The 23,009-nt window shown below is 37.7% G+C and overlaps 1 protein-coding gene across 1 annotated transcript in view; it reads right to left on the bottom strand.

Annotated features, from left to right (window-relative positions):
- Positions 1-2,150: 2,150 nt before the first annotated feature.
- LOC145768195 (von Willebrand factor A domain-containing protein 3A-like) overlaps positions 2,151-23,009 on the bottom strand; it is an 82,631-nt gene continuing 61,772 nt past the window's right edge. The window contains exons 25-31 of the mRNA XM_082579673.1: positions 20,236-20,382; positions 19,754-19,860; positions 12,372-12,516; positions 7,502-7,650; positions 7,080-7,206; positions 6,914-7,011; positions 2,151-3,295 (exon numbers count right to left, since the gene is read on the bottom strand). Of these exons, the coding sequence (XP_082435799.1) occupies positions 3,196-3,295; positions 6,914-7,011; positions 7,080-7,206; positions 7,502-7,650; positions 12,372-12,516; positions 19,754-19,860; positions 20,236-20,382 (873 nt within the window). The 3' untranslated portion in view covers positions 2,151-3,195. The remainder of the gene's footprint in view (positions 3,296-6,913; positions 7,012-7,079; positions 7,207-7,501; positions 7,651-12,371; positions 12,517-19,753; positions 19,861-20,235; positions 20,383-23,009) is intronic.

Genomic DNA, 23,009 nt, shown 5'->3' with positions numbered 1-23,009 from the left:
ATTTGATAAAAATTGACATACCTCCTTTTGCACTAAGTCCTTCAATTGTTTTTCAAGTTTTAAGATAAGATATAGCGACAATGCTAATCTATCAGCTCACTATGTATTGAGTAGGCTAATGATAGCCTACAAGTGTCCGGTATACAAATAAGGGTATCATGCTATGTTATAATGATGTAACCCACTGTCAAGCCTTAAAGCAGCCTGCGGCCATGGCCGCTAAGTAGTGCTTGAATGACCGCCGGTGCTACCTCCCAGGCGCGAATCTAAGAGTTTTTTTCGGGAGGGGGGGCCAGACAATTTGAAAATCAATTAAAAAGAAAGAAAAAGCTAAACAGATATGAACAATGATACTACGACATCTCCGATATGCTAGAAAATAGACATTAAAACAACCATTTTCATCAATTGTGATGCCGAGGGACTAATATCAGCTGTTTAGAAGCATATCAAACCATTTGATGCGGAAACATACAATTTTTCACAAAATTTCGGGGGGGCCTGGCCACCCCCATAAATCCGCGCCTGCAGTACCTCCTCAATCGGCCAAGTTTGGCCGCCGGTCTCTTCTAGCCAATTATTTAATTTCGCAATAGAATGATCGTGGATTAACTGTCGAAAATATGTAGTATCAAAGAGTGACGCAAAATTAGGTCAGCGCGTCATAATCGCCACTGTTGCATTGTGCGGGAATATTTGTTATTGATGGAATATATCCATCTGCGATCACCAGCGCTGTAAGTCTTGTTTGTAATTCTCGACGTTTATTTTAACAAAGTCTTAATCCGAAGTGCTAATTTACATCGGCTGGGAATATTGTCGTTTTTATGTCTATTCGATGTTGTTGGACATTAAAAAGGAGAACTAGGTTAGTTAGGAAGGAGAACTTAGGTTAGTTGACATCCGAGGGGAAAACATTTTTTGATCATATTTTGCAAAAATTATGCTTCCTTTAGTAATGTCCTTCACATCATTGAAATACTTATTTTATTACCTTGCCGTCATCGTCAACACATGTCGAACGATATTTTTCGTTGCTAAACAGAATTCTAGGGGAGTGGCGAACTTCTTTAAAATCAGCCACATTGGAGACACTCATGCGAGAGTGTCGTTAGATGGTCCCGCAGTGCTGGACTACAGTCCCGATAAAGCAGTTATTGCGTGGTGCAACGATTCTATTGTAGAACGTCGCCCAGGCCCAGACTTCAACAACACTAAGTGATCATTTTTGCATTGTTTCAAGTTTAATTCTATTTACTTGTGCTATTGTTATTTTGTATTTGGGCCTCCAAGCACGCAGATTTGGCCACCGAGAAGGAGCTCCGGTAGGCCACGATGGCTGCCGAAAAAAAAACGAGTTTTAAGGCCTGCATTGTGTTGCAAAATTTTGTGCCGTGTATATTATTTTGAGGCAAAATGAAAGATTATAATTAGGCTAAAAGCGAATAGCAGAAATTGTTATATTGCAAAATGTGCAGTAGCTTACATGAATTTAAAAGGGCACCATTGCCTCCCTCGCTTCCGGCGCCCCTGGTCATTGGTCACCGAGGCTGTAACAGATGCGGTTGAAGTGGATTACCACCAACTGTTAACTTAACATAATGCAGCAGAAGGTAATTGATGACGCTGTGTTCTGCTGTCAAACTACTGGTGATGATGAAGTCGGAAATCATCCCAGTCGACTGATTACATATATCAGATCGTGACACGACAATTTATCGAAAGACAATTTATCGAACGACAGTTTATCGAACGACAGTTTATCGAAAGACAGTTCATCGAACGACAATTCATCGAAACGACAGTTCATCGAAACGACTGTTTATCGAAACGACAGTTCATCGAACGACGAAGCACATATGCAGCACATATGCAATGGAATACTCAGGGGTTAGGGGCTAGGGGTTAATGGTTAGGGGTTATTGTTAGGGTTAGGATTATGGTTAGGATTATGGTTAGGGTTTGAGGTAGTGGTTAGGGTTAGGGTTTTAGGTTAGGTTTTCGATTGACTGTCGTTTCGATAAACTGTCGTTCGATTAATTGTCGTTCGATAAACTGTCGTTTCGATAAACTGTCGTTCGATAAACTGTCGTTCGATAAACTGTCGTTCGATAAACTGTCGTAGTAGGCTACCATATCAGATGCTCTGGTTGAAATTCAGAAAACTTTATTTATTGATTACCCACTATACTCAGCACACATGGCGATTCAAAGATAGCCAACTGATAGCAATACGTCTGTGGAGATGTTTCAATTTCAAAGAGACAGAATAAGATTCTGTAAATTGCGGGATCAAGTGACGAAGTAATGGAATAAGAAAGATTAATTATTATCGATATCGTATCAAGAGTCTAAGAACATCAGTACTTGATGAGATTGAGATGTCGAATTCGTTACAAAAATACAAATATGTGGGAATGCGAAGTTGCAGTCGGTACAAGGCAAACACTGCGTTTGTTCGCCACAAACATAAATGCAGCCAACCATATCCATAAGCAATGCATCCAACTTCAGTCAATCAGTCCTTTTAAACAAGCATACTTTAAACAAGGCTATAGCTTATAGAAAACAAACTTTTCCTTTCTGACATTAGGCCTATTGCTTAACCTTATTTAACTTTTTGCTAAAAAGTCATAACTTATAATAAAAATAAAATCCTGTTGAAAATATAAACAAGAAAATTAAAGACTTTTGTAAAATTACAACAAATGATCGTTTTAAAAGCAAAATCATTGTTACAATGAACAGAAAAATACGAAAACAAGAAGATACGAAAATATATTCACAAGGAACTTTATCGCCTTCACATGGCTACCTCGAAGAATAATGCATTGCCATTATCATTCATAGTCAATGAGCCTAAGCTAAAGTGTAAAGGACAAACTATTCGGTCTTAAGAGAGTGATCACGTTACAGGTGGTGACATGCACATTCTAGAATCAAACTGGCAAAAGTGATTCCCAGACATGAGCAAAAGCATACTATCTCCATGTCGCAGTTACGGTTGATTATGCTCAACACATTCGATTTGATACACGATAATGATTCTCAAAATGATAACAATTTTTTTGTGATGTAGCATTGCTATTCGTCTAACAAACGTGGTTAGCTAAGCTTAAATACAACTAGGCCTACAAGATTGATGCAGGAAGGCAAAGTGGGTCACTCGCTGAAGTCGCCGATGCGAGAGGCGCCTCATGGGTAGAAAGGTCGGTCAGAAACTCGTTTGCTCGTTGGCTTGGTGTCAGCGTTGGTCGGCTTCTGGGTATTTGACGAATGGTTTACGATGACTTGCCTTAAAAATCATATATAAAATTATACAAAGTGTGGTACATATAAACTAAAGCACCGAAAAGCGGTGACAATCCATACCCGATGAATAGTGTTCAAATTAATCATTATAAGGTTGGGATATTCGTGTTATGCCACACCCGGTGAATGGAACAAATCACAGCAAAAACAAAGCGGAAACTCCACTCTGTCAATCTCATTGGGTAGCCTCTGACAGTGGTTCATTCTCTAAAAGTAAAAGTAGCCTATGCGAAACTGCGGGGTTTAAGCTTCCAAAGAGGTTTTGTTAGTTCGAAGGATAAGATTCCCATATTTAATCAAGCAGAAAAAACATCGGTAAAACTGAGCAATGTTGGTTTAACTCTCGATGTGTGTAGTCCAGAAACCAACTTAAAATACTAGCACCCAGTAGAGAAAGTAATGTGTAATCAACAGCCTTTCGCGTAACTACAAGGGGAAATATCAACCTCGATTACCGGGCCTTCACCAGAGACTGAACAATTCTGTAAAATGGATCGTAAGTATTATTTCTTGCTTGGTTTCTTGGTATAAGACTATCCTTACCAGCAGGGCCGTTGACAGGATTTCTCGGGCCCGGTACCCATTTGTTTTCGGGCCCCCTTCATCGACAATGTTATGAATATAATAATATCAGGTTGTGTAGAAACGTTTGTTGATGTGCTGTTAAAATGAGGATAACACTTGCCGTTCAAAGTAGAAAATTAAGAGGAATATCATTTATGTAGCCTATTCTCAAAGATTTGTTGTATCCACGAATTTCCCCAACTGTGCAATTACGCATTATTAGGGATTTCTCCAGAAACCGCAAAATCCTTGCTCTCAATTACAATCTTCGTCAGTATGTTTAAAATTGTTGGAGTTTTCGGCTAAAATTAATTCTTTGTAAAGTAAAGTAGCCGTAGGAGAGTAAAACATTTGGGGGGGGGGGCAAACATAATTTGCCCAAATTTTGTCTTTGCGTATATATTTTAAAAAATACTAAATTACTCACAATCTCTGAGAGTCATCAACTTGGCTGTGTACGAAATACAAGCAAAAAAAATGTAGGCTATATACAACAGCAAAACAAGGCTGAACTTACTTTAATCTACTTTCATAGACCTGTCTGTGTCCCATTTAAATAAATTATCAAATTAAAACATTCTTGTGTATCATAAAAAAAAATATTCAGTAGGCTATATTAAGCCTAACTGGATTCAAAAAAATTTGAACTGAGACTTCACCAATAACTGGATAACAATAATTGCTGAATATTCATGTCACCAGATTATATGAAAATCTCCAGCCCAACTTCAATAAAAGGCTTGACCAAAAGTAGCTCAACCTTTTCAATTCAAAGATTCAATATTTGTACATTTGCATAGAAAAAAACTAAAATGACAATCCGTTCACTTATCAAACCAGTAACATTACTTAATCCATGCTGCTTCAAATCCTACAGCCTGAAAAGAATTGGACAGTTTACCATGCTATGTGCATCAAACTTCCACCTTTGAACAAAACTAATTTTGATACCAAAAATATTGATATTATATTACAATGAAATAGTCATAGTCAATAGTCAATGTTTTTTCAGAAGATCATTACAAAGATAATCTTACTTCACAATGAAGCAGCTAGGCCTACTCAAATCACAAGCACTGAAGAAAAATCACTCCCAGATAATAACTTCAAACTCAATCGTTGCCACAAAATACAGACCACATTACCAAAACATGACATAAAAATAGCACTGTTTACATTGCCTGACATATTAACTGCATGAATTGGATGACAAAATAACATAACATGTGTCTTTATATTTGATTGTTGTTGCTCTAATACTGTGTCATAGGTAGTAAATAACTGAGCATATCAACCTTGGGACTGGCAAAGACAAACAGCAGTTTATACAAAAAAATTCAATGCTGAAAACAGTTAAACCATAGCTCACAAAAACATGAAATTAAATACAGGAAAATTTACAAGTTGTTTTCATTTAATATACTTTTTCACTTTGTACATAACTATAGTTAGTGGCCGGGATCAATGCTCACAAAAGTGGTGTATATGTGGCCTCACATTGCTCACAACTGTTGATTATTAAAGTTTGTAACAAATCCTTATTTTGTTTGACCATATCTAAAAATGATAAGCTATCTTTGTAGTATTTAAGTCAAGTTTTGCGAGCATAGCATAACTCATGGTAAAATTGACTTATCCAATAATTGGAAATTTTTACCCAAATATTTTTACAAAGTTCAACTACATTACCGGTAGTGAGATATAAAGAAAAAACAAAAACTTTATAAGCTCACCAGAACCCAGCAAGGTTTCAAAATTCTACCAATGAAGAAATGTAGGCTAGTGTGATGATATTCTAATGAACATCTGTAATAAGCTTATCTCAGCTTGTCGAAGCATTATTTTCTGCAAATACTGAATCGAAACTTAACATTCTGCCCAAATTTTAATACCAATTATAAAAGTTTTCAAAATTGTCGATACTCTGTTTTACATTCAAAGCAAAATGTTTTTTATACAAAATGCAACTCTATAAAGTTACGTACTAAATTGGTAGAATGTTGAAAACTTATGGTAAGAATTGATTTGTCCAAATAACTAGACATTTTTGCCCAAATGATTTTTATAATCAACTACATTAGTAGGATATTGAGAAAAAACAAAAAATCGTATAAAGTTACCAGTAACCATCAGTAGGCTTTTAAATCTTACCCATGAAGAAATGCAGCCTACATATTAGTGAATATCAGTAATAAGCTTACCTCTGTTTCCCAACTGTGCTTTTTTACAGTTCTATTTTGCAGTTGTCGAATCGAAACTTATCATTCTGCCCAGATTGCAGTATCACATGCAGCAGTTTTCAAAGTCGGTGATAATACATTTACATTCATTGGAAAATATAAATGCATCTCATAAATTACAACAATTATCATATGTAAAGTTTCTAAACAGGTGAGGTGTCGAAACATTGTGGTAAGATTGATTTGCCCAGACATTTTTGCAACATTTTTTTTCAGCGGGGGAGTGACTGCCTCCCCCCCATCTCCTACGGCTAAGAATTGTAGATGCAAGTAGCTAGAAGTGATTACCACCAAAAAATATATATATTCAGAATTAAAGAATGGGTAAGAAAAATATTTCGTGTTTTTGAAAAAAAAATCGTGGTTAGGGAAATCACTAGGCTATACCTGGAAGGGGGCCCGGTACTTTACCATCTGACGGCTGAAGTAGCTGTTTTAACCTCTGGTCGCAATTCTTTTAGATCTGATTATAGTAAGATCTTGATAATGTTTGAAGTCGCGGGGAATCTTTTAAATCCGGGCCCCCTAAATATTCCGGGCCCGGGTCCAAAAGTACCACCTAGACCCCCCCTGTCAACGCCCCTGCTTACCAGTTAATTATGGACCAGAATAATATCATGCAGGACATCTTTCCTGATTCGTTAAATTACCCTCTGGTATAATTTTCCTCAAGTTTAGAAACCCGCTCTACAAATAAACTGCAAAAATGCAATAGCTTCAAAATAAGCTTCCTCCGGTTGAAAACTAATACTAATAGCGATCGCTATAGAAGCAAAAGGTATCACATGATTGCAAACCTGAAGTAACTGGCTTGGGTTAAGAACTTCCTCGCCTTGTTAATTTCATTTGCGATTCTCTTCAAATCATCCCCTTGGAAGTTTGGAAGATTAGGATCCTAAAAGCAACGTTCATTTATGTATCGCGTCTGTGCTTATATCGTTGCATGTACGAGGTGAACCTTACATCCTCATCCAAGCATCCGTCGTCCACCAGCCGATGAATTGCCAACTGTGCATCTGGTTCTCCGTGGCAATGATGGTACCTTCCTCCTGTCATCGATGATAGTATCTTCATGAACTTGTTTGCCCCACTAGCAAAAGACACAGCAATTGCTTGAAAAGTAGTGTTTTGAAATTCATTAAATCAAAACCTTTTGGAAAGATCATGCGACTACGGCTCAAATCCCTGCCAGGGTACTTATGCACAACCGAACTTTATTGAATGGGTCATGGACACTCATGGTGGACGTCTGAGACATATGGTAGATCACTTTCACATTTTTCTACGTTTACCAAAAACATGGATAGCAGTGGAAATGCTAAACGATACAAAGAAGTGATGGTTTCAAATGTCAAAAAAACCAAAACTCCATATAAAGATCTCACTTGTCGTCACAATTGAAGGACACAGAATGGATTGGAATCTTCTTTTTGTTCATTTCCTTGACTTTCTCCAACGTCAACCGAGCACTGGTGTCTGGCTTCCCATCAGTGATCAGATAGATTGCGTCTGCATCCTCATCAGAAAGAGCCACCTAGGGCATTCCATTTTATAATCATCAGATTTTTTCAAATTTTGTAACCACTAGTATGTGGAAACTGAACACTAACAATCTATAAAATGTTGTCTTCAAGATACACTTGATGCTTGTCAAGTGTCTTCTACTGTATAATTAGCTTACACACAGTATACCAAACCAACAAAGAGAAAATTCAAATAGCAGTGCAAAAATTAGAAAATTAGATGCTTTTAATACTTTCATTGGCAAGAATTCAAGTGATTTACTTAATTTGATGTTTGAAATAATAGAAAAATTAGTATCAGCAAAGTCATATAAAGAAAAGCAACAACTGTTAACTATAAAGCCAAAATCATGGAGGATAAAAAAAGCTGCAGAATTCTTTAAAGTGTCAGAATATTTGGTGAGAGAATCACAGAACTTAAAGTGCATCAAGGGAATATTAGCAACACCAACATACAAAAGCAGAAACAAACTACCTCAATCAACACTTGAAACTGTAGCTACATTTTATGAGAACGATTACAATAGAGTTATGCTAGGCAAAAGTGATTGTGTCAGTGTTGGAAACAAAGTGTATAAGCAAAAACAGTTACTTCTTTGCAACTTGAAGGAACTGTATTTTGCATTTCAAGAGAAACATTCTGACATAAAAATCAGCTTTTCAAAATTTTGTGACTTGTGCCCTAAATGGTGTATTAACGTCTCACATAGTGATAGGCCTACACACTCAGTCTGTGTGTGTACACAACACCACAACACACTCTTACTATGCAATGCTACTATAATGGCTCAAAATTAAAGATTTTATGTCCATGATTTTATGTAACACAGAAAATAAGATGTGCAATGTGCATGATGCATAGATGTGAAAGTTGTCCTGGAAGAGAAGTTTTACACCAATTTTTAACAGAAAAGCTAGCAGGTGAATCTGAGGATGACATTGTTTATACACAATGGCAGTCCACTGATCGATCAATCAAAACAGTCCACTGATCAATCAATCGATCAAAAACCATAGTTTCTTCTTCATCATCTTTCATAGACTTTCTAACACAAGCCGTGGACAAGCTTACAGCACAATCTTTCATAGCTAAGTGCCAAGCTAAGTATCTGTCAGAACACAAACAAACACTACACTTTGAAAGCTGTATTGCTATTTTGGATTTTGCAGAAAATTACAAGTTTGTTGTTCAAGATAAAGTGCAATCATTCTACTGGAATCAAAGTCAGTGTTCGTTACATCCAGTGGCATTTTATTACAAAAATTCTGAAAATAAATTTGTCCAACAATCCATGTGTTTTATTTCAGATGATTTGTACCATAATATACTATTTGTCTACAAAGTTTTCAACAAATTACAACTTTTGTACGCTTTCAATTAAACGAAAAAAGAAAGAAAATCAAATATTTTTCTGATGGATGTGCAGCTCAGTAAAAAAATACCTGCTTAACCTCTGTTATCATAAAACTAATTTGGGAATGGATTGCCCCTGGACTTTTTTGCCACCAGTCATGGTAAGTCTCCTTCCTTGTGATGGAATAGGAGGCACAGGGAAACGATTGGCCACTAGAGCAAGTCTTCAAAGACCTTACACAAACCAAATTCTCGATTTTAATGCATTAATGAAATTCTGTTTTTTGACTTTAAAAGCAATAAAGTTGAAAGAATTCGACACAATCTTTCTGAAAGGTATGTTTAAGGCTCCATTGTACATGGCACACGATCTTTCCATTATTTTGAACCAAAATCTTCTCACAGTAAGGCATTTAAAAGGATTAGTGATAATTAGGGCGATTATTTTTTGACCTAAAAATTAAAACTTTGACGTTTGACAACTTTTGACGCATGAAGAACTCAAGTAGTTAAATTGTACAAAATGCCGTACAAAACAGTTGCCACAAAACGACTTAGGACCTAACAAAAATTTTGCACGTTTTTAGGTGTGTTGAGCATCACACCATATCAAACTAATTTCTTCACCCATGGCTGTCTAAAGATGATTTTGCAGAAATTTCCAGATTTTGCCAACTTTGGGCGAATGTTTAATTGAATTTTTCTAAAAATTATATTTTTACGCTTTCTTTACTGTTTTCCCCAGATGATACAATAGGTTTTAACATGCTCAAATGATGAAAAACAAAGACAATCTGATTTCGAAGATTTTAGTCAGACTGTTAATTTTTCAATAACAGTCTGATTGAGCGTTTTTCAACTTACTTTTTCTCATTTGCTACTGCTTCCCCCAAGGCAACGAAAAACTTTTATATCATTAAGAGACAGCAAAAAGTAAAAAATCTCAGAAAATGTCAATCAAACACTAGCAGTTGCGGTAATCAAAATTAGCAAAATGCTACAAATCAGGCCGCATCTCCAGGTGGTCATGCTTCACCTAATGGTTTATGATTCACAATAAGTAGACAATGGACCATTTACAACAGTATAAAGTAGGCTACAAGGTGTAAAAACCTCTACGACACCACGACAATGCAGTTTGTAAACAATTTTGACTTGGTAAGTAATTTTGACAGTTTTTGACCTAAGGCTAAAATTTTGACCAATTTTTGACTTTTTTTTGACAAGTCAAAAAATAATCGCCCTAGTGTAGTAATACACAAATTCTTTGAAACTATGCTGCCCCTCTTTTTTTAAAATTGGTGACTATGATACATGCTCATACGATTTATATTAGTAGATTGGCATGGTGCAAGAAGTTTTTAGGGACGAAGGAGATGTCAACATCAAGTTCATGGCACTTCATGGACCATCTCAATATTTCTATTGGCCGAGGGTTGATTTCTTCTGAGCATACTTTATGTGTTGTTTCACCTCCTAGCCTTGTAACAATATCCGGGCGCAACTATGTAATTAAAAGAGAAGATTTAAAGAAAATTGAACAAACCTTCAATGAGCTTATGTAGATGCTTGTGTACTGTGTAAACTGATTCTCGATCTCCCACTCAGAAAATTAACTTAATCAGCCACTTAAAAAAACTGCTATTGGTGCATCTAACCTTAAAAGTTGATGAAGTGATTTCTGTTTGTATTGAGAATTTTTTTTTGTCACTTCTTCTCAACGCCACGAAATATTCTCCCAAAGTTAGTTTATCAAAAATAAAATAAGAAAAACTTTAAACCTTAATTACCATTTGAAATGTTCATCTTAGCATAATCTTAATTGCAAAAATCAATTCCTTGGGTCTTAAATTGGCAAAATGCATGTTTTCATTGTGACAACCGTCGTCGTGTGAGCCTCTGGGGTCGAGGGTCTATCCTTTTACCACCCCAGATTCACGATGTTCCCGGACTACACTGGAAGGCTACTAGAGAGCAGCCAGTCTTTGGTTTCATCATCCATGACACGCAGACTTTCCGCTCCATTAGGTGGCTTCTGTGACTAGTGGTTACAAGGGGTGTTTGATTGTAAATGGAATTGCCCACCTGTAGAAGGGTCGGTGGTAAAACATGACGTAGCTTGATGGTGACCTCTTCAAAATTTAGGCTTTGTTGAAAAGTATAAGATCTGCTGTAAAACTTTCCACGCAATATTTCTATCAAATCCACTCATAGCGCAGCGTGTTGTAAAGTAAACAGCATTTACACAAGAAAATATCCCGCTAAATTATATATTGACTATTTAATGTGGGTTCTTTGTTAAATTTGTTGTCAAAATATTTGAATACACATTTACGGGAAGGGCTGCACATTGCACAATGCGCATGTGCCGTATCACGGCCTACTAGAACACGGCCAAATATGTTGCTATTTGGGAAAATTTCTAAGAGTCTTAATTGTTACAATCATAGCCATGACAAACCTGTCATTTTCCCACTTACAGAAGTAAGTAAAATAAGCAATATTTGCATCTAGACATATTTTTGGCTTGTTTTGCCAGAGATTAAATCTGTATGTTAAGCACAATTTATGCAAATGCAAAATATGTTCCAACTGCATCCTGGAGGTAGTCTCATCATACAGTCGTTAGGTTTTTTTGTATAGTAAGTTAGGATCTTTCGCCAATAGCCATATGTTACTTGCAAAATTAAACTTGGCGAAAAACAAAACGAACTAAAATTTAAATTGGCACATCAAATGGTCAGCTTACAACATAGAATCCACAAAAAATCCTTGATATTTTGAATGGAACATGCAATTGCTCCAAAAGCGACTCACCAAACGATACTACCTCCAGGCTGTAATTGGAAAGTCTCACATATTACATTATTATTGTGTAAACTGTGCTCAACGTACATACCTAATCTTCGGTTAAACAAGCCAAACATATGTCTAGGTGCAAATATTGCTTATTTTACTTACTTCTGTAAGTGGGAAAATGACAGGTTAGTCATAGCTACGATTGTAACAATTCAGACTCTTAGAAATTTCCTCAAATAGCAACATATTCGGCCGTGTTCTAGTAGATCGTGGCCGTATGAAATTAATTTCATTGACTCAACGCTGTATTTCTTTTGGTTGAGATTAATTTGACTGATAACCTGATTAACATAAAATAATAAATATAGCAAAAGCATTTTCTTCAACTAAAAAGTTCTATAAATGTCATAGATTTGTCCTCACAAAAAGTTTACTCCAGCTTCAGAGAATCAAGACGTAGACGATCAGAAACTAGACGTAAAATGAAGTGACTAAGAATAGGTGAAGAAATGATAAAACTGGTCGACTCGGAGACAGACCGAGATAAATGAGAAGAATAACATTTAACCACCAACTCACTTGCAAAGCTTCCAGTGTTGCCGTTCCACCATGCGCACGTAGGGACGCAGCCCACTGCACAGCGTCGTGGCAGGTCGTCTCATTGGCTTCTGTGACGCCTTCTTGCCACTTTTTACATTCATTTGAGAATGATACAAGATTGAATCTAAAAATATCAATCAAAACTAAAAAAAAATATTTGCGCCGCAACTTGATGCCAGGGATAGATGCTATGTGAGAGAGTGGCCGATCATCGCGCTTGCAATAATAAGATGTTTGAGTTATGAGCAACTTGATTCCAACCCAATAAAAAGCACCCATAGCGTGTTATCGCATGCACTGGGTCTTCTTCTTTGTTTCAACCTTTTTATTTCGTCAAGCCAAGGGTTGAGGGGCTCTGCCTTTTACCACCCTTCAGCAGTGGCGATGACTTCGGCTAGATGTTTGGGCAGGTGTCGAGCAGCCATTGGATTGCAGTATGTACCTTAGAGTTGTTCAAAAAAACACTTTTTTGTCGAATTTCAGTGGGGACCCCCTGGAATTGTTAGGTTTCATCTAAAAACCCAAAAAAAACAAATCTGAGCACGTTTGGTTCAGTATTAACCGTGCAACGTCAATTTGAAAATTTAGATTTTGGTTAAAATTTTCGAATTTTTTTTTACCCCCCCCTTGAAAACAAAATTTTTTTTCAACTTTTTTTGCATTGCTTGCAATGAAATAGCTGTAAATAAACTTGTTGAAAGTTTAAAAGCGAGTAGTCATGGTATAAATGTCACATTTTAACAATAGTTGTGAGGTTGTTTTATGCAAAAAATGGCTTTTTTACATGTTTTCATGAACTTTGGATGAGTTGTTGAATGTTGATATAATTGTGTGAATATTAACTGCACTATTTTTTTGATCTTTGACATCACAGATCATTGTGAGTTGTCTCTCTCTTGTATAACATTATGTTGAACTTCAAGTCTTGTGTGTAACTGATAAGCTGCAGTCAACTAATCTTTTTGATTTTCTCATTTAGATATTATTCTGGAACAAAGATTTGCATTGGTGAAAAGTGATAGCTAGAGTTTGTTCCTGATTGCATAATTACTGTAGAGTGCTGTAATTCTTCAAATTTTTTTACCTGCTGCCATGCATTCCACGCGTTCAAAAGATGTGGAAGTATTTTTAATCGGAAAGCCCAAAGATCAACCATTCTCTCTCAGTTACAATTGCCAACAAAGAGAGCTGTTTTACAAAAGTTTTTTTTTCTATTTAAAAATTCAGAGAAAGCCAAGACAGGATGCTGTGGCCACTACATGCAGTGAGGTTGAATTCCTGTGGAAAAAGATCCGTGGAGGATCCACACCTGAATATCCCTGTTTTCAGACCAAGAAAACAATCAAACTAAAACTGAACAAACTGTGGAACGAGCACATGAAAATTGAAGCACAGGCTCGTAAACATCCCAAACAAGGTAATACGAGAAAAGATCGGTTTGGCGCTGATTTGGATACCCTTTTTGATATAGCAAAAGCAAATATTAAAGAAAAACTTAATGAAGAAGACTATGCTTTCGTGAAAGATCAACAAGGCCAGCGAAAGTCTACATTTGGATGCAAAGCTAAAGCATTGGAAAAACGCCTTCTACGGAAAAGAGCAGAAGAAGTTGAACTGGAAATGAAAAACAAATCGGTGAAGGAAATGGAAGTATTAAATTCTGTGGAGACTGACCTTGATTTCCTAAGCAGCAGTGATACTGATGCCAGTTCAAGCTGTGTGAGCAGAGAAGATTGGGAAGGTACATCCAACATCCCAGCGAAACCACAATCTGTTTTCTTAGAAGTGCCAAGGCAAATAACTAAACTGCCACAAGTCATAGCAGCTGCTGATCGCCATAAGATCTCAAGTAATGCAGCCAAAACATCATTTAATGCATTACTTGCGATCTTATGGCGATTCAATTTTCCTGTGCTCGTTCCACAGCTTGTTCAGTTTTAGTTTGATTGTTTTCTTGGTCTGAAAACAGGAATATTCAGGTGTGGATCCTCCAGAGATCTTTTTCCACAGGAATTCAATCTCACTGCATGTAGTGGCCACAGCATCCTGTCTTGGCTTTTTCTGAATTTTCAAATAAAAAAGAAACCTTTGTAAAACAGCTCTCTTTGTTGGCAATTGTAACTGAGAGAATGGTTGGTCTTTGGGCTTTCCGATTAAAAATACTTCCACATCTTTTGAACGTGTGGAATGCACGGCAGCAGGTGAACAAATTTGCAGAACTACAGCACTGTACAGTAATTATGCAATCAGGAACAAACTCTAGCTATCCCTTATTACAAATCTTTGTACAAATCTTATTACAAATCCATAAAGCAAATGAAAAAGGATGGGAAAGATATTGTAGGGGGAAGATGTATAAGGAGTGATGGGAAGTTGCATTTCAGCCCGGAAAGCAGAGGAGAAGTGTGGAAGGAACATATGGAAATGTTATGAATAAGGAGACTGTATGGGATCATATGACAAAGGTTGATCTGGTGGAGGGTCCAGTGGGAAAGGTTACTCGTGATGAAGTGGTGGAGGCAATGGGACAAATGAAACTGCATAAAGCAGCTGGTCCATCAGAAGTGAGCGTAGAGATGATAAAAGCAAGTGGAGAGTTGGGAATTGAAGTAATGCTACAACTTAGCCAAAGGGTATTAGATGGAGAGGGAATGCCGGAGGAGTGGAAGCATAGTATTGTTGTTCCACTGTTCAAGAGAAAAGGGGATGTGAGAAGTTGCAGTGCATATAGAGGTGTAAAACTACTAGAGCATGGAATGAAAATTGTGGAGCGAATACTAGAAAAGAGGTTGAGAACATTGGTGAAATTAAATGATATGCAGTTTGGATTTATGCCAGGAAAAGGTACAGTGGATGCTCTGTTTATATTGAGAAGAATGCAGGAGGAATACCGAGAGAAGCAGAGAAAACTATATATGTGTTTCGTCGACTTAGAAAAGGCATTTGACAGAGTACCAAGGAAAGTGATGGAATGGGCAATGAGGAAAAGAGGTATACCGGAGGTATTTGTGAGAGCTGTGATGTCTATGTATGAGGATGCAAGAACAAAAGTGAGAGTTGGATCAAATTATTCAAACGAGTTTTCTGTGAAGGTTGGTGTACACCAGGGATCAGTTTTGTCACCTCTGATATTTGCTATTGTGGTTGACGTTGTAGCTGAAGGAGTGAGGGAGGGCTTATTGAGTGAAATTTTGCATGCAGACGACCTGGTCTTGACAAGTAATAGTATGGAGGGAATGGAGAGAAAGTTTGAGAAATGGAAAGAAGCATTTGAAACCAAGGGTATGAAGGTGAATCTTGAAAAAACAAAAGTGATGGTGAGTGGAGCAGAAGGAACAGTTGTTGAGAGCAAAGTAGATCCCTGTGGAATATGTGGCAAGAGAGTCATGAGAAATTCAATGCAATGCAAGGAATGTGGAAAGTGGGTACATGCAAGATGTGCTAATGTCAAGAGAGCCGCAACAAGATTGGTGAAGTGTTTTGTTTGTGGGAAATGCAGTAAAGGAAGGAATGAAGTGGAAGGCCATGATGATGAGTTCTGCCATGGGATCGAAACAGTGACAGACTTCTGTTATCTGGGTGATCGGATAAATGGAAGTGGTGGATGTGAAGCAGCGGTGACAACAAGGGCAAGATTGGGCTGGGCAAAGTTCAGGGAATGTGGGGAAATGTTGTATGGCAGAAAATTTTCACTAAGGATGAAAGGAAAAGTATATCGGAGCTGTGTGCGGCCTGCAATGCTATATGGTAGCGAGACATGGGTATTGAGAGAGAGTGAACTGGCAATCCTGAGAAGAACGGAAAGGTCAATGGTGAGAGCAATGTGTGGGGTGAAAACGAGAAGGGAAAAAAGGACTGAAGAATTGTTGGATATGCTAGAAATGAGAGAGACCATAGACCAACTGGCAAGGGCAAATGGAGTAAGATGGTATGGACATGTGATAAGGAGGGAGGAAGGAAGTTTTCTTAGAAAGGCACTAGATCTAAAGGTGGATGGGAAGAGGAAACGCGGTCGTCCAAGAAAAACGTGGAAACAACAAGTGAAGGATGAGTTTAAAAAAGTCGGACTGAAGGAGGAAGATGCAAGGGACAGGGTGAAATGGAGAAAAGGGATTAAGACAATTGCTGCGCGGAAACAATCGGCCACCCCCACTATTGGGGAACAAACCGACGATGGATTATGATGATGATGTTCTAGTATAATATCTAAATGAGAAAATCAAAAAGATTAGTTGACTGCAGCTTATCAGTTACACACAAGACTTGAATTCAACATAATGTTATACAAGAGAGAGACAACTCACAATGATCTGTGATGTCAAAGATCAAAAAATAGTGCAGTTAATATTCATACAATTATATCAACATTCAACAACTTATCCGAAGTTCATGAAAACATGCAAAAAGGCCATTTTTTGCATAAAACGACCTCACAACTATTGCTAAAATGTGACTACTCGCTTTTAAACTGTCAACAGGTTTATTTACAGCTATTCCATTGCAAGCAATGCAAAAAAAGTTGAAAAAAAATTTTGTTTTCAAGGGGGGGGTAAAAAAAATTTCGAAAATTTTAACCAAAATCTAAATTTTCAAATTGACGTTGCACGGTTAATACTGAACCAAACGTGCTCAGATTTGGTTTGTTGGGTTTTTAGATGCAACCTAACAATTCTAGGGGGTCCCCACTGAAATTCGAGAAAAAGTGTTTTTTTGAACAACCCTAATGTTCCTCCTTGTCCCACTCACAAATCACGGATGCAGCCATCCCTCATTTGTGCATGTTGAAGCGAAATAGTCCGACGCCAGTACGCAGGCGGTTGCGCCACACCCAGGCCTTTCTTGGCCGGAACAATCCGGTAGGCGTATTTGTAATCTGCAGGTCGCTCCAGCAGATGATGTTTATTGACAAATTAGAAGGCAAGATTTAACCCAGCTAAGAAAGCTGGCAACATTATTTGTCAAAATCGAACTTGAAAAGAATCAGAAGGAAACTTTAATAAAAAATGCAACAAAAGTTCAGTAAATAAGGTTTGCGTACAAATTTGCGAATGCTAACTTTTCAGGCAACTACTTGTCAGATTTATCAAAGTGTGTTGCTCATGGAAATTTCGACATCATAGGCAAATGTTGTGAGAAACCTGGTTTACTTTTCCTCGCGAAATTTCTTTCAGCCGCGTTAAATCATGCCTTCTAATTGGTTAAAACACAACATCTGCTGCAGCGACCTGCAGATTATAAATACGCATGTGGTTGGATGAAGGCCAGTGTCGAAGATGAAGCTTTGGAGTCTTGGAGTTTTTCTTCCACTCCAAGCTCCATTGGTGGGTAAGAGGTTTAACAATGCTCTACATGAGATTAGCAAAGGTGATAAGTGAAATGTATTAAGTTACATTGTTTTGTGCGTAACCCGTAGCCTACTGCATTGAAGTAACAGTGCAAGTCTGCTAAGGTAGTAACTCACTTCAAGTTTTATTATTGCAAGTGTCCCAGAATTAAATATTGCATGCTGTTGTATGCCACACTACAACCGATCAGTTGTAAGAATGAAGTATCATCTAGATCAGGGATGTCAAACTCACATGCACCCGGGCAAAAATTAAAAAATCAATACAAATCGCGGGCCAGACTAGATCAATATTTATTGCAAAATATATTTCAAGGAACTTCCGACTTTGCAACAATAATAGGTGGTTATGCCAGCAATTTTGAGCATATTGGTTGCGTCTTTACCGAAATATGATTAAACTTTAAAAAAAGCAAACTCAGGTCAAGTCATATCTAAAGTCAAGATAGGGATATTAAATAAATAAAAATATCAGTTGTATTCCTTGCTTATGGCTTTCAGTGCAGCCTTTTCAGAGCAGCAAAGGAAAACAATATTTAAACTAAAACCGAAAAACACAAACATGCCTCTAAAAACAAGGAAAAACCTACACGAAAATTTACTTTGCGCATTTGTAACGCATACTACTTTAACCCCGATACTTGGCTTCTCATTTTGGATGCAAGTTCATCAATGTTTGGGGTCGAGCTCTCAGCTGAAGAAATTCTCATGATTGAAGACAAGTGTTCATCAGTAAGGCGACTCCTATGTGAATTTTTGTTTATTTTCATTAACGAGAACAACTGTTCACAAACGCACGTGCTGCCAAACATAGGGAACAATCGACCAACTTGGCTACGCAGCTGTGGCATTGTATTGGGGATAAAAGGTGGAAATCTTGCAGCGCTCACAGAGTCGTACTTTGCCTTGAGTCCATCACTACATTGCAGTTCGACTTCGATCAGCTCCATTTGGAGGTTGGTCGGTGCACTTTCCACGTCAAATGCAAATGGATTACTAAGCAGTGCAAAATTGCTGTTCTGGGCTTCAAAGTCGGCAAATAGTCGTGTGAAGTCGGCACCAAGAATACTAAGTTTTTCAACAAACTGAGTAGCCTACGGTACTTGAAAATACTGTGGCAAAAACCTGGTCTTTCACAGTTTAGCAACACGGAAAATGGCTAAAATTTTCTTCCAGCATCTGCATCTTCCACAGGCGCAACTTAGTTTTAAAAGCTCTCACTGCTGCGTAGTGCGTAGCCTACATATCAGTGATCATACGACCCCGCTCCTGAAGCTGCAGGTTGACTGTATGGAGGTGGTTCGTGATGTCACATAAAAACGCCATTTCACATAGGAATTTTTATCCCGGAGCTCTGATGTGTCTTTTCCTTTTCTTTCCATGAACCCGCAGATCTCGTCACGTAACTCGAAACATCTTTTCAGCACTTTTCCTCAGCTTAGCCATCGCACCTCTGTGTGATAGGGCAAGTCATCGTACTTTGAACCCAGAAGAGACTTGAACTGGCGGTGGTTTAACCCTTTGGCTCAGTATTTATAAACTAAACATTTATTAAGCTTTAATCACGTATAACTTCATTACTGTTTATTTTAGTTATGTAAGTTTATTATTGATTAAAACTTGAAGTTGTTTATGATGCAGCATATCGGCGGGCCAGATTTAAAAGGAATTTAATACCATCCTGCTGGCCAACAAATGTTGCATCGCGGGCCGGGAGTTTGGCACATGTGATCTAGATTCTAGAATTACATCAAAAAAGTTTTCCACACTGAGTTTGAAGGGTCCAGTACTTTGTAGACGCAAAGCCAGTCACCGATGCTGACATTATGAAGTTTTGTGGTTTTAAGTGCTATTTGTTGTAACCATAGCGACAACATACTCCATCGAAATATTATACGTCTATAGAAACCAGTTAAAAATTAAAAACAAAGTAAAAATGTTTTAAAGTAAACATTGCTTAAATTAACACACGCGATTCAAACATAGGTCTCTTTTAAACATCTCAGTTACAGCTTACATGATTTTGTGCGCTCGGAACTGCTCCCAGATCAATGATGTCAGTTCTCTCTGGAGCTCTTCAAGGTAGTAACCCATTGAGCCGGATACGTCAATTAGCACCACGACCTGTCAATCATATCATGCAATATTTTGTTGCCTCAGTTAGAAAAGCGTAGACGTATTTCATAAGTATTTTGTGTAATCTATTTACCATAACCAGTAGCATGTTCGTAACTCAACATTTTAGAAACAGTTAAATGCAAACTAATGTGTTGTGTCATTCTATGCATATTGCATAGTTTAGATTTTGACAAATCAATGGCATATTATGATCAAATGCACATTAACTTATTGTAAGTGAAAAAGAACACACTTAACGAAACACTGAATTACTAGCTGGTTCTCGCAATTCTCTCGCGAAGTTATACATTTCTCACCATAAAAGGTATTTTATGTCAACTGAATGTTAAAAAATGTTAGTTCTATTTACTCAAACATTACATTTTTCTCCACGATTGATCCGAAGAGCCTCCTGCTTCCGGAGAGGAGCCATTGCAACCTCTTGGAGTATCTTCTTATGGCTGTTGTGACGTGATGGATGTAGTCATTGATCTCAGACTCTTGCATGTCAATATGTCTTATCGTGTCCTGTGTGGAAAACGTCAGTTTAATGTGAAATAACGATAAAAAGATGCAGTTGAGCCGCAGCATGTCCTGTTCACTGTTCAGCTTGCGCTCTCTTGAAGTATACACCGAGTTTGGACAAAATAATGAAACAAATTTTATTCTACAGTAATATTTCAGTGATCTCAATATTGTGGGAGAGTAATTGTAGGGGATAAAAGAACAATGATCCGACATATGCCACTCGTGTGATTAGAAATTAGTTTAAAGAAACCAATTTTGACGAGAAATTAGTTCAACATTCTTCTGAACAACGAAAGAAAGCTCCGTGATTCCATTCTAATGTGAATATAGAAGCTTCTTAGAAACCTGGAACCGTCAGCAATGTCACTACAGTGCAGGAGCTGTCTGCAGGGAGGCAAGTGACTGCTTCCTGCTACCTTGTTCAATTTTCTTTACTTAGGTTTTTCCAACACTGGAGAAGAGCCAACTCCGTGTTAATAGCAAGTGCAGGGCTGCGATTTTTTCTTTCTTGTCGAACGACCAAAAATTTTGCGTTTGTTTGTCGAATAGTAATATGACGTCACAAGAGTCAGATTATAAGCGTTTGGCCGCGAGTTACCGCACAAGTTGTGTGGTATCAGAGTCACTTAAGCTTTTAATCGCACGCTGGTTGAGTGATTGCAAAGGAGTATCAAGCGCTAAGTTATGTACCTACCGGACATGTATACAGCCCTCGAAATTAGCTTGTATCTACGACGGCAAAAACATTGCCGTCGCCAAATCAACAAACCTTGGATTACGGCGGCAATTGCCGTATGCTTTAAAGTTTAAACAAACGAAATTTTATGCGTTTCTTCATCGCGTGTCACACGGCGGTAGCCCAGAGCATCACGCAAGCTATTTTATGCGCTGACAATGCTCTTGTGAACTAAAAAGTTTGCAACCTTATAAATACCGGCTTATTATTACGCAAAAGTTGTTTTTTCATCGAATGCTTATTGTTTACCGATGTCGTTGCGAATATAAATTATGGTGAAAGAAGATACAGTTAAAAAGTGGAATTTACCTGCTATAGATTATCAAACAGAAGGAAAAGTTAGCGGGTATTTTGCAATATTTGTAAAGAACTTTATGACGGAAACAAATTGGAATTAGAAAAGCTACGGGGTCAAGTTAAAAAAGTAATACGAAATTCGATAAATGGTTCTTGGGCAGTAAAGTAATGCTTCCGATCATATGGCATCGTGCGTTCATGAACGGGCAGTTTTGCGTCTTCAAGTATTCTAGTGACGACGCGACAACCTCATCCTCCGATACAGCATCTGATAATTCCGATTCTGACAGCTAGTTCTTTATCAAACAGACTCGTGTTTGCTCGCAGTATCCCAATTGTGCCGAAATTATGTTAGTGTAAACGTAAATTGAGGCAATCATCTCGCAGTAAGCTATTAATTTGTTACCGGTACCTGGTTGAACAATTAACGTTATTTTATGATAATTCAATTCAACGTCGCTAGATGTCGAATTAATGTAACACAAACGTAAATTTCTTCTTGGGCATTGATACGCAGGCATCAAAATTTGTTATTTTTGCATTGACTTCACGTCTGTAGACGTTGAATCAATGTAAAATGATGATTTTTTGCTGTCTGGGTAGCCTACGCAATATAACCCTCCAGGAAATTTAAATCGATTTGTGCTGTTAACTTACTTTAAAGGTAACCCAAAATTAACTTACTTTTCCTCCCTGAGTTATTTAAGGTGAATTAACGTAACAGCGTGCGTATCGCTACTTTTGGTATTATTACATCACAACAAATCAAACAGTGCGGACGTGATAGACTACTCTAGTATATTTTTCGCTGCTCGTTTTTTCGATTCAACGTCTGCAGACGTTGAATCAATGTAAAAACGACGGGTTTTGCTAGCTAGGTTGTGTGCTTTTGTGAATGCAAGTGCAAAATCGCCCATTACGTAATCACAGAAACCCTTTTAGTGGAAGGAAGTCGAGTTGCAACCATGTTTATCTGTCTACTATTCTTTATTCACATTGCAAAAAAATTCTCCATTCTTGGAACAACAAGTGCATAAGTCAGACATAAATACGAACTTGCATAGACGTTGACAAGTAAAAGTAGCCTACTTTGAAGGAAGTTGGAAACCCGTTGTGTCGAATAGCACGAAACGTGTGTGGCGAAATATTTGATGCCAGGCGTTAGAACTTCGATCAAAGCATTTTCCAGCAGTGTTCAAAATGTTTCTTTCCATAAAAATAGCGGCTTTTTTCATCTGTATTTCTGAACGTCTGGTCGGGAACTAGGCTGTTTTCTACATGTGAAAAACTTTCATAGCAAGTATCCAACATACATTTTACCAGAGCAATATTGTTAATTAGCTCAAACGGCGAAATACAAACTGGCATAGACGTTGACAACTCAACGTAGCCTACTTCGGTATTTTATCTATAAAAGAAACCCGTTGTGTCGAATAGCACAAAACGTGTGTTGCGAAATGTTTGATGCCAGGCGTTGGAACTTCGATCAAAGCATTCTACCGCAGGGTTCAAAATGGCGGCGCTGACGCCTTGGGAGTTTCTCGTGTGAATCGTCGCTTTTAGACCTTGCTTTGAAGTACCTGGCAAAGGAAAG

This window comes from Aplidium turbinatum, chromosome 4 (assembly GCF_918807975.1).
Source record: "Aplidium turbinatum chromosome 4, kaAplTurb1.1, whole genome shotgun sequence".
Classification (NCBI taxonomy): Eukaryota; Metazoa; Chordata; class Ascidiacea; order Aplousobranchia; family Polyclinidae; genus Aplidium; species Aplidium turbinatum.
The sequence above is the reverse complement of the archived record's forward strand: the minus strand, read 5'-3'. Positions and strand labels throughout refer to the sequence as shown.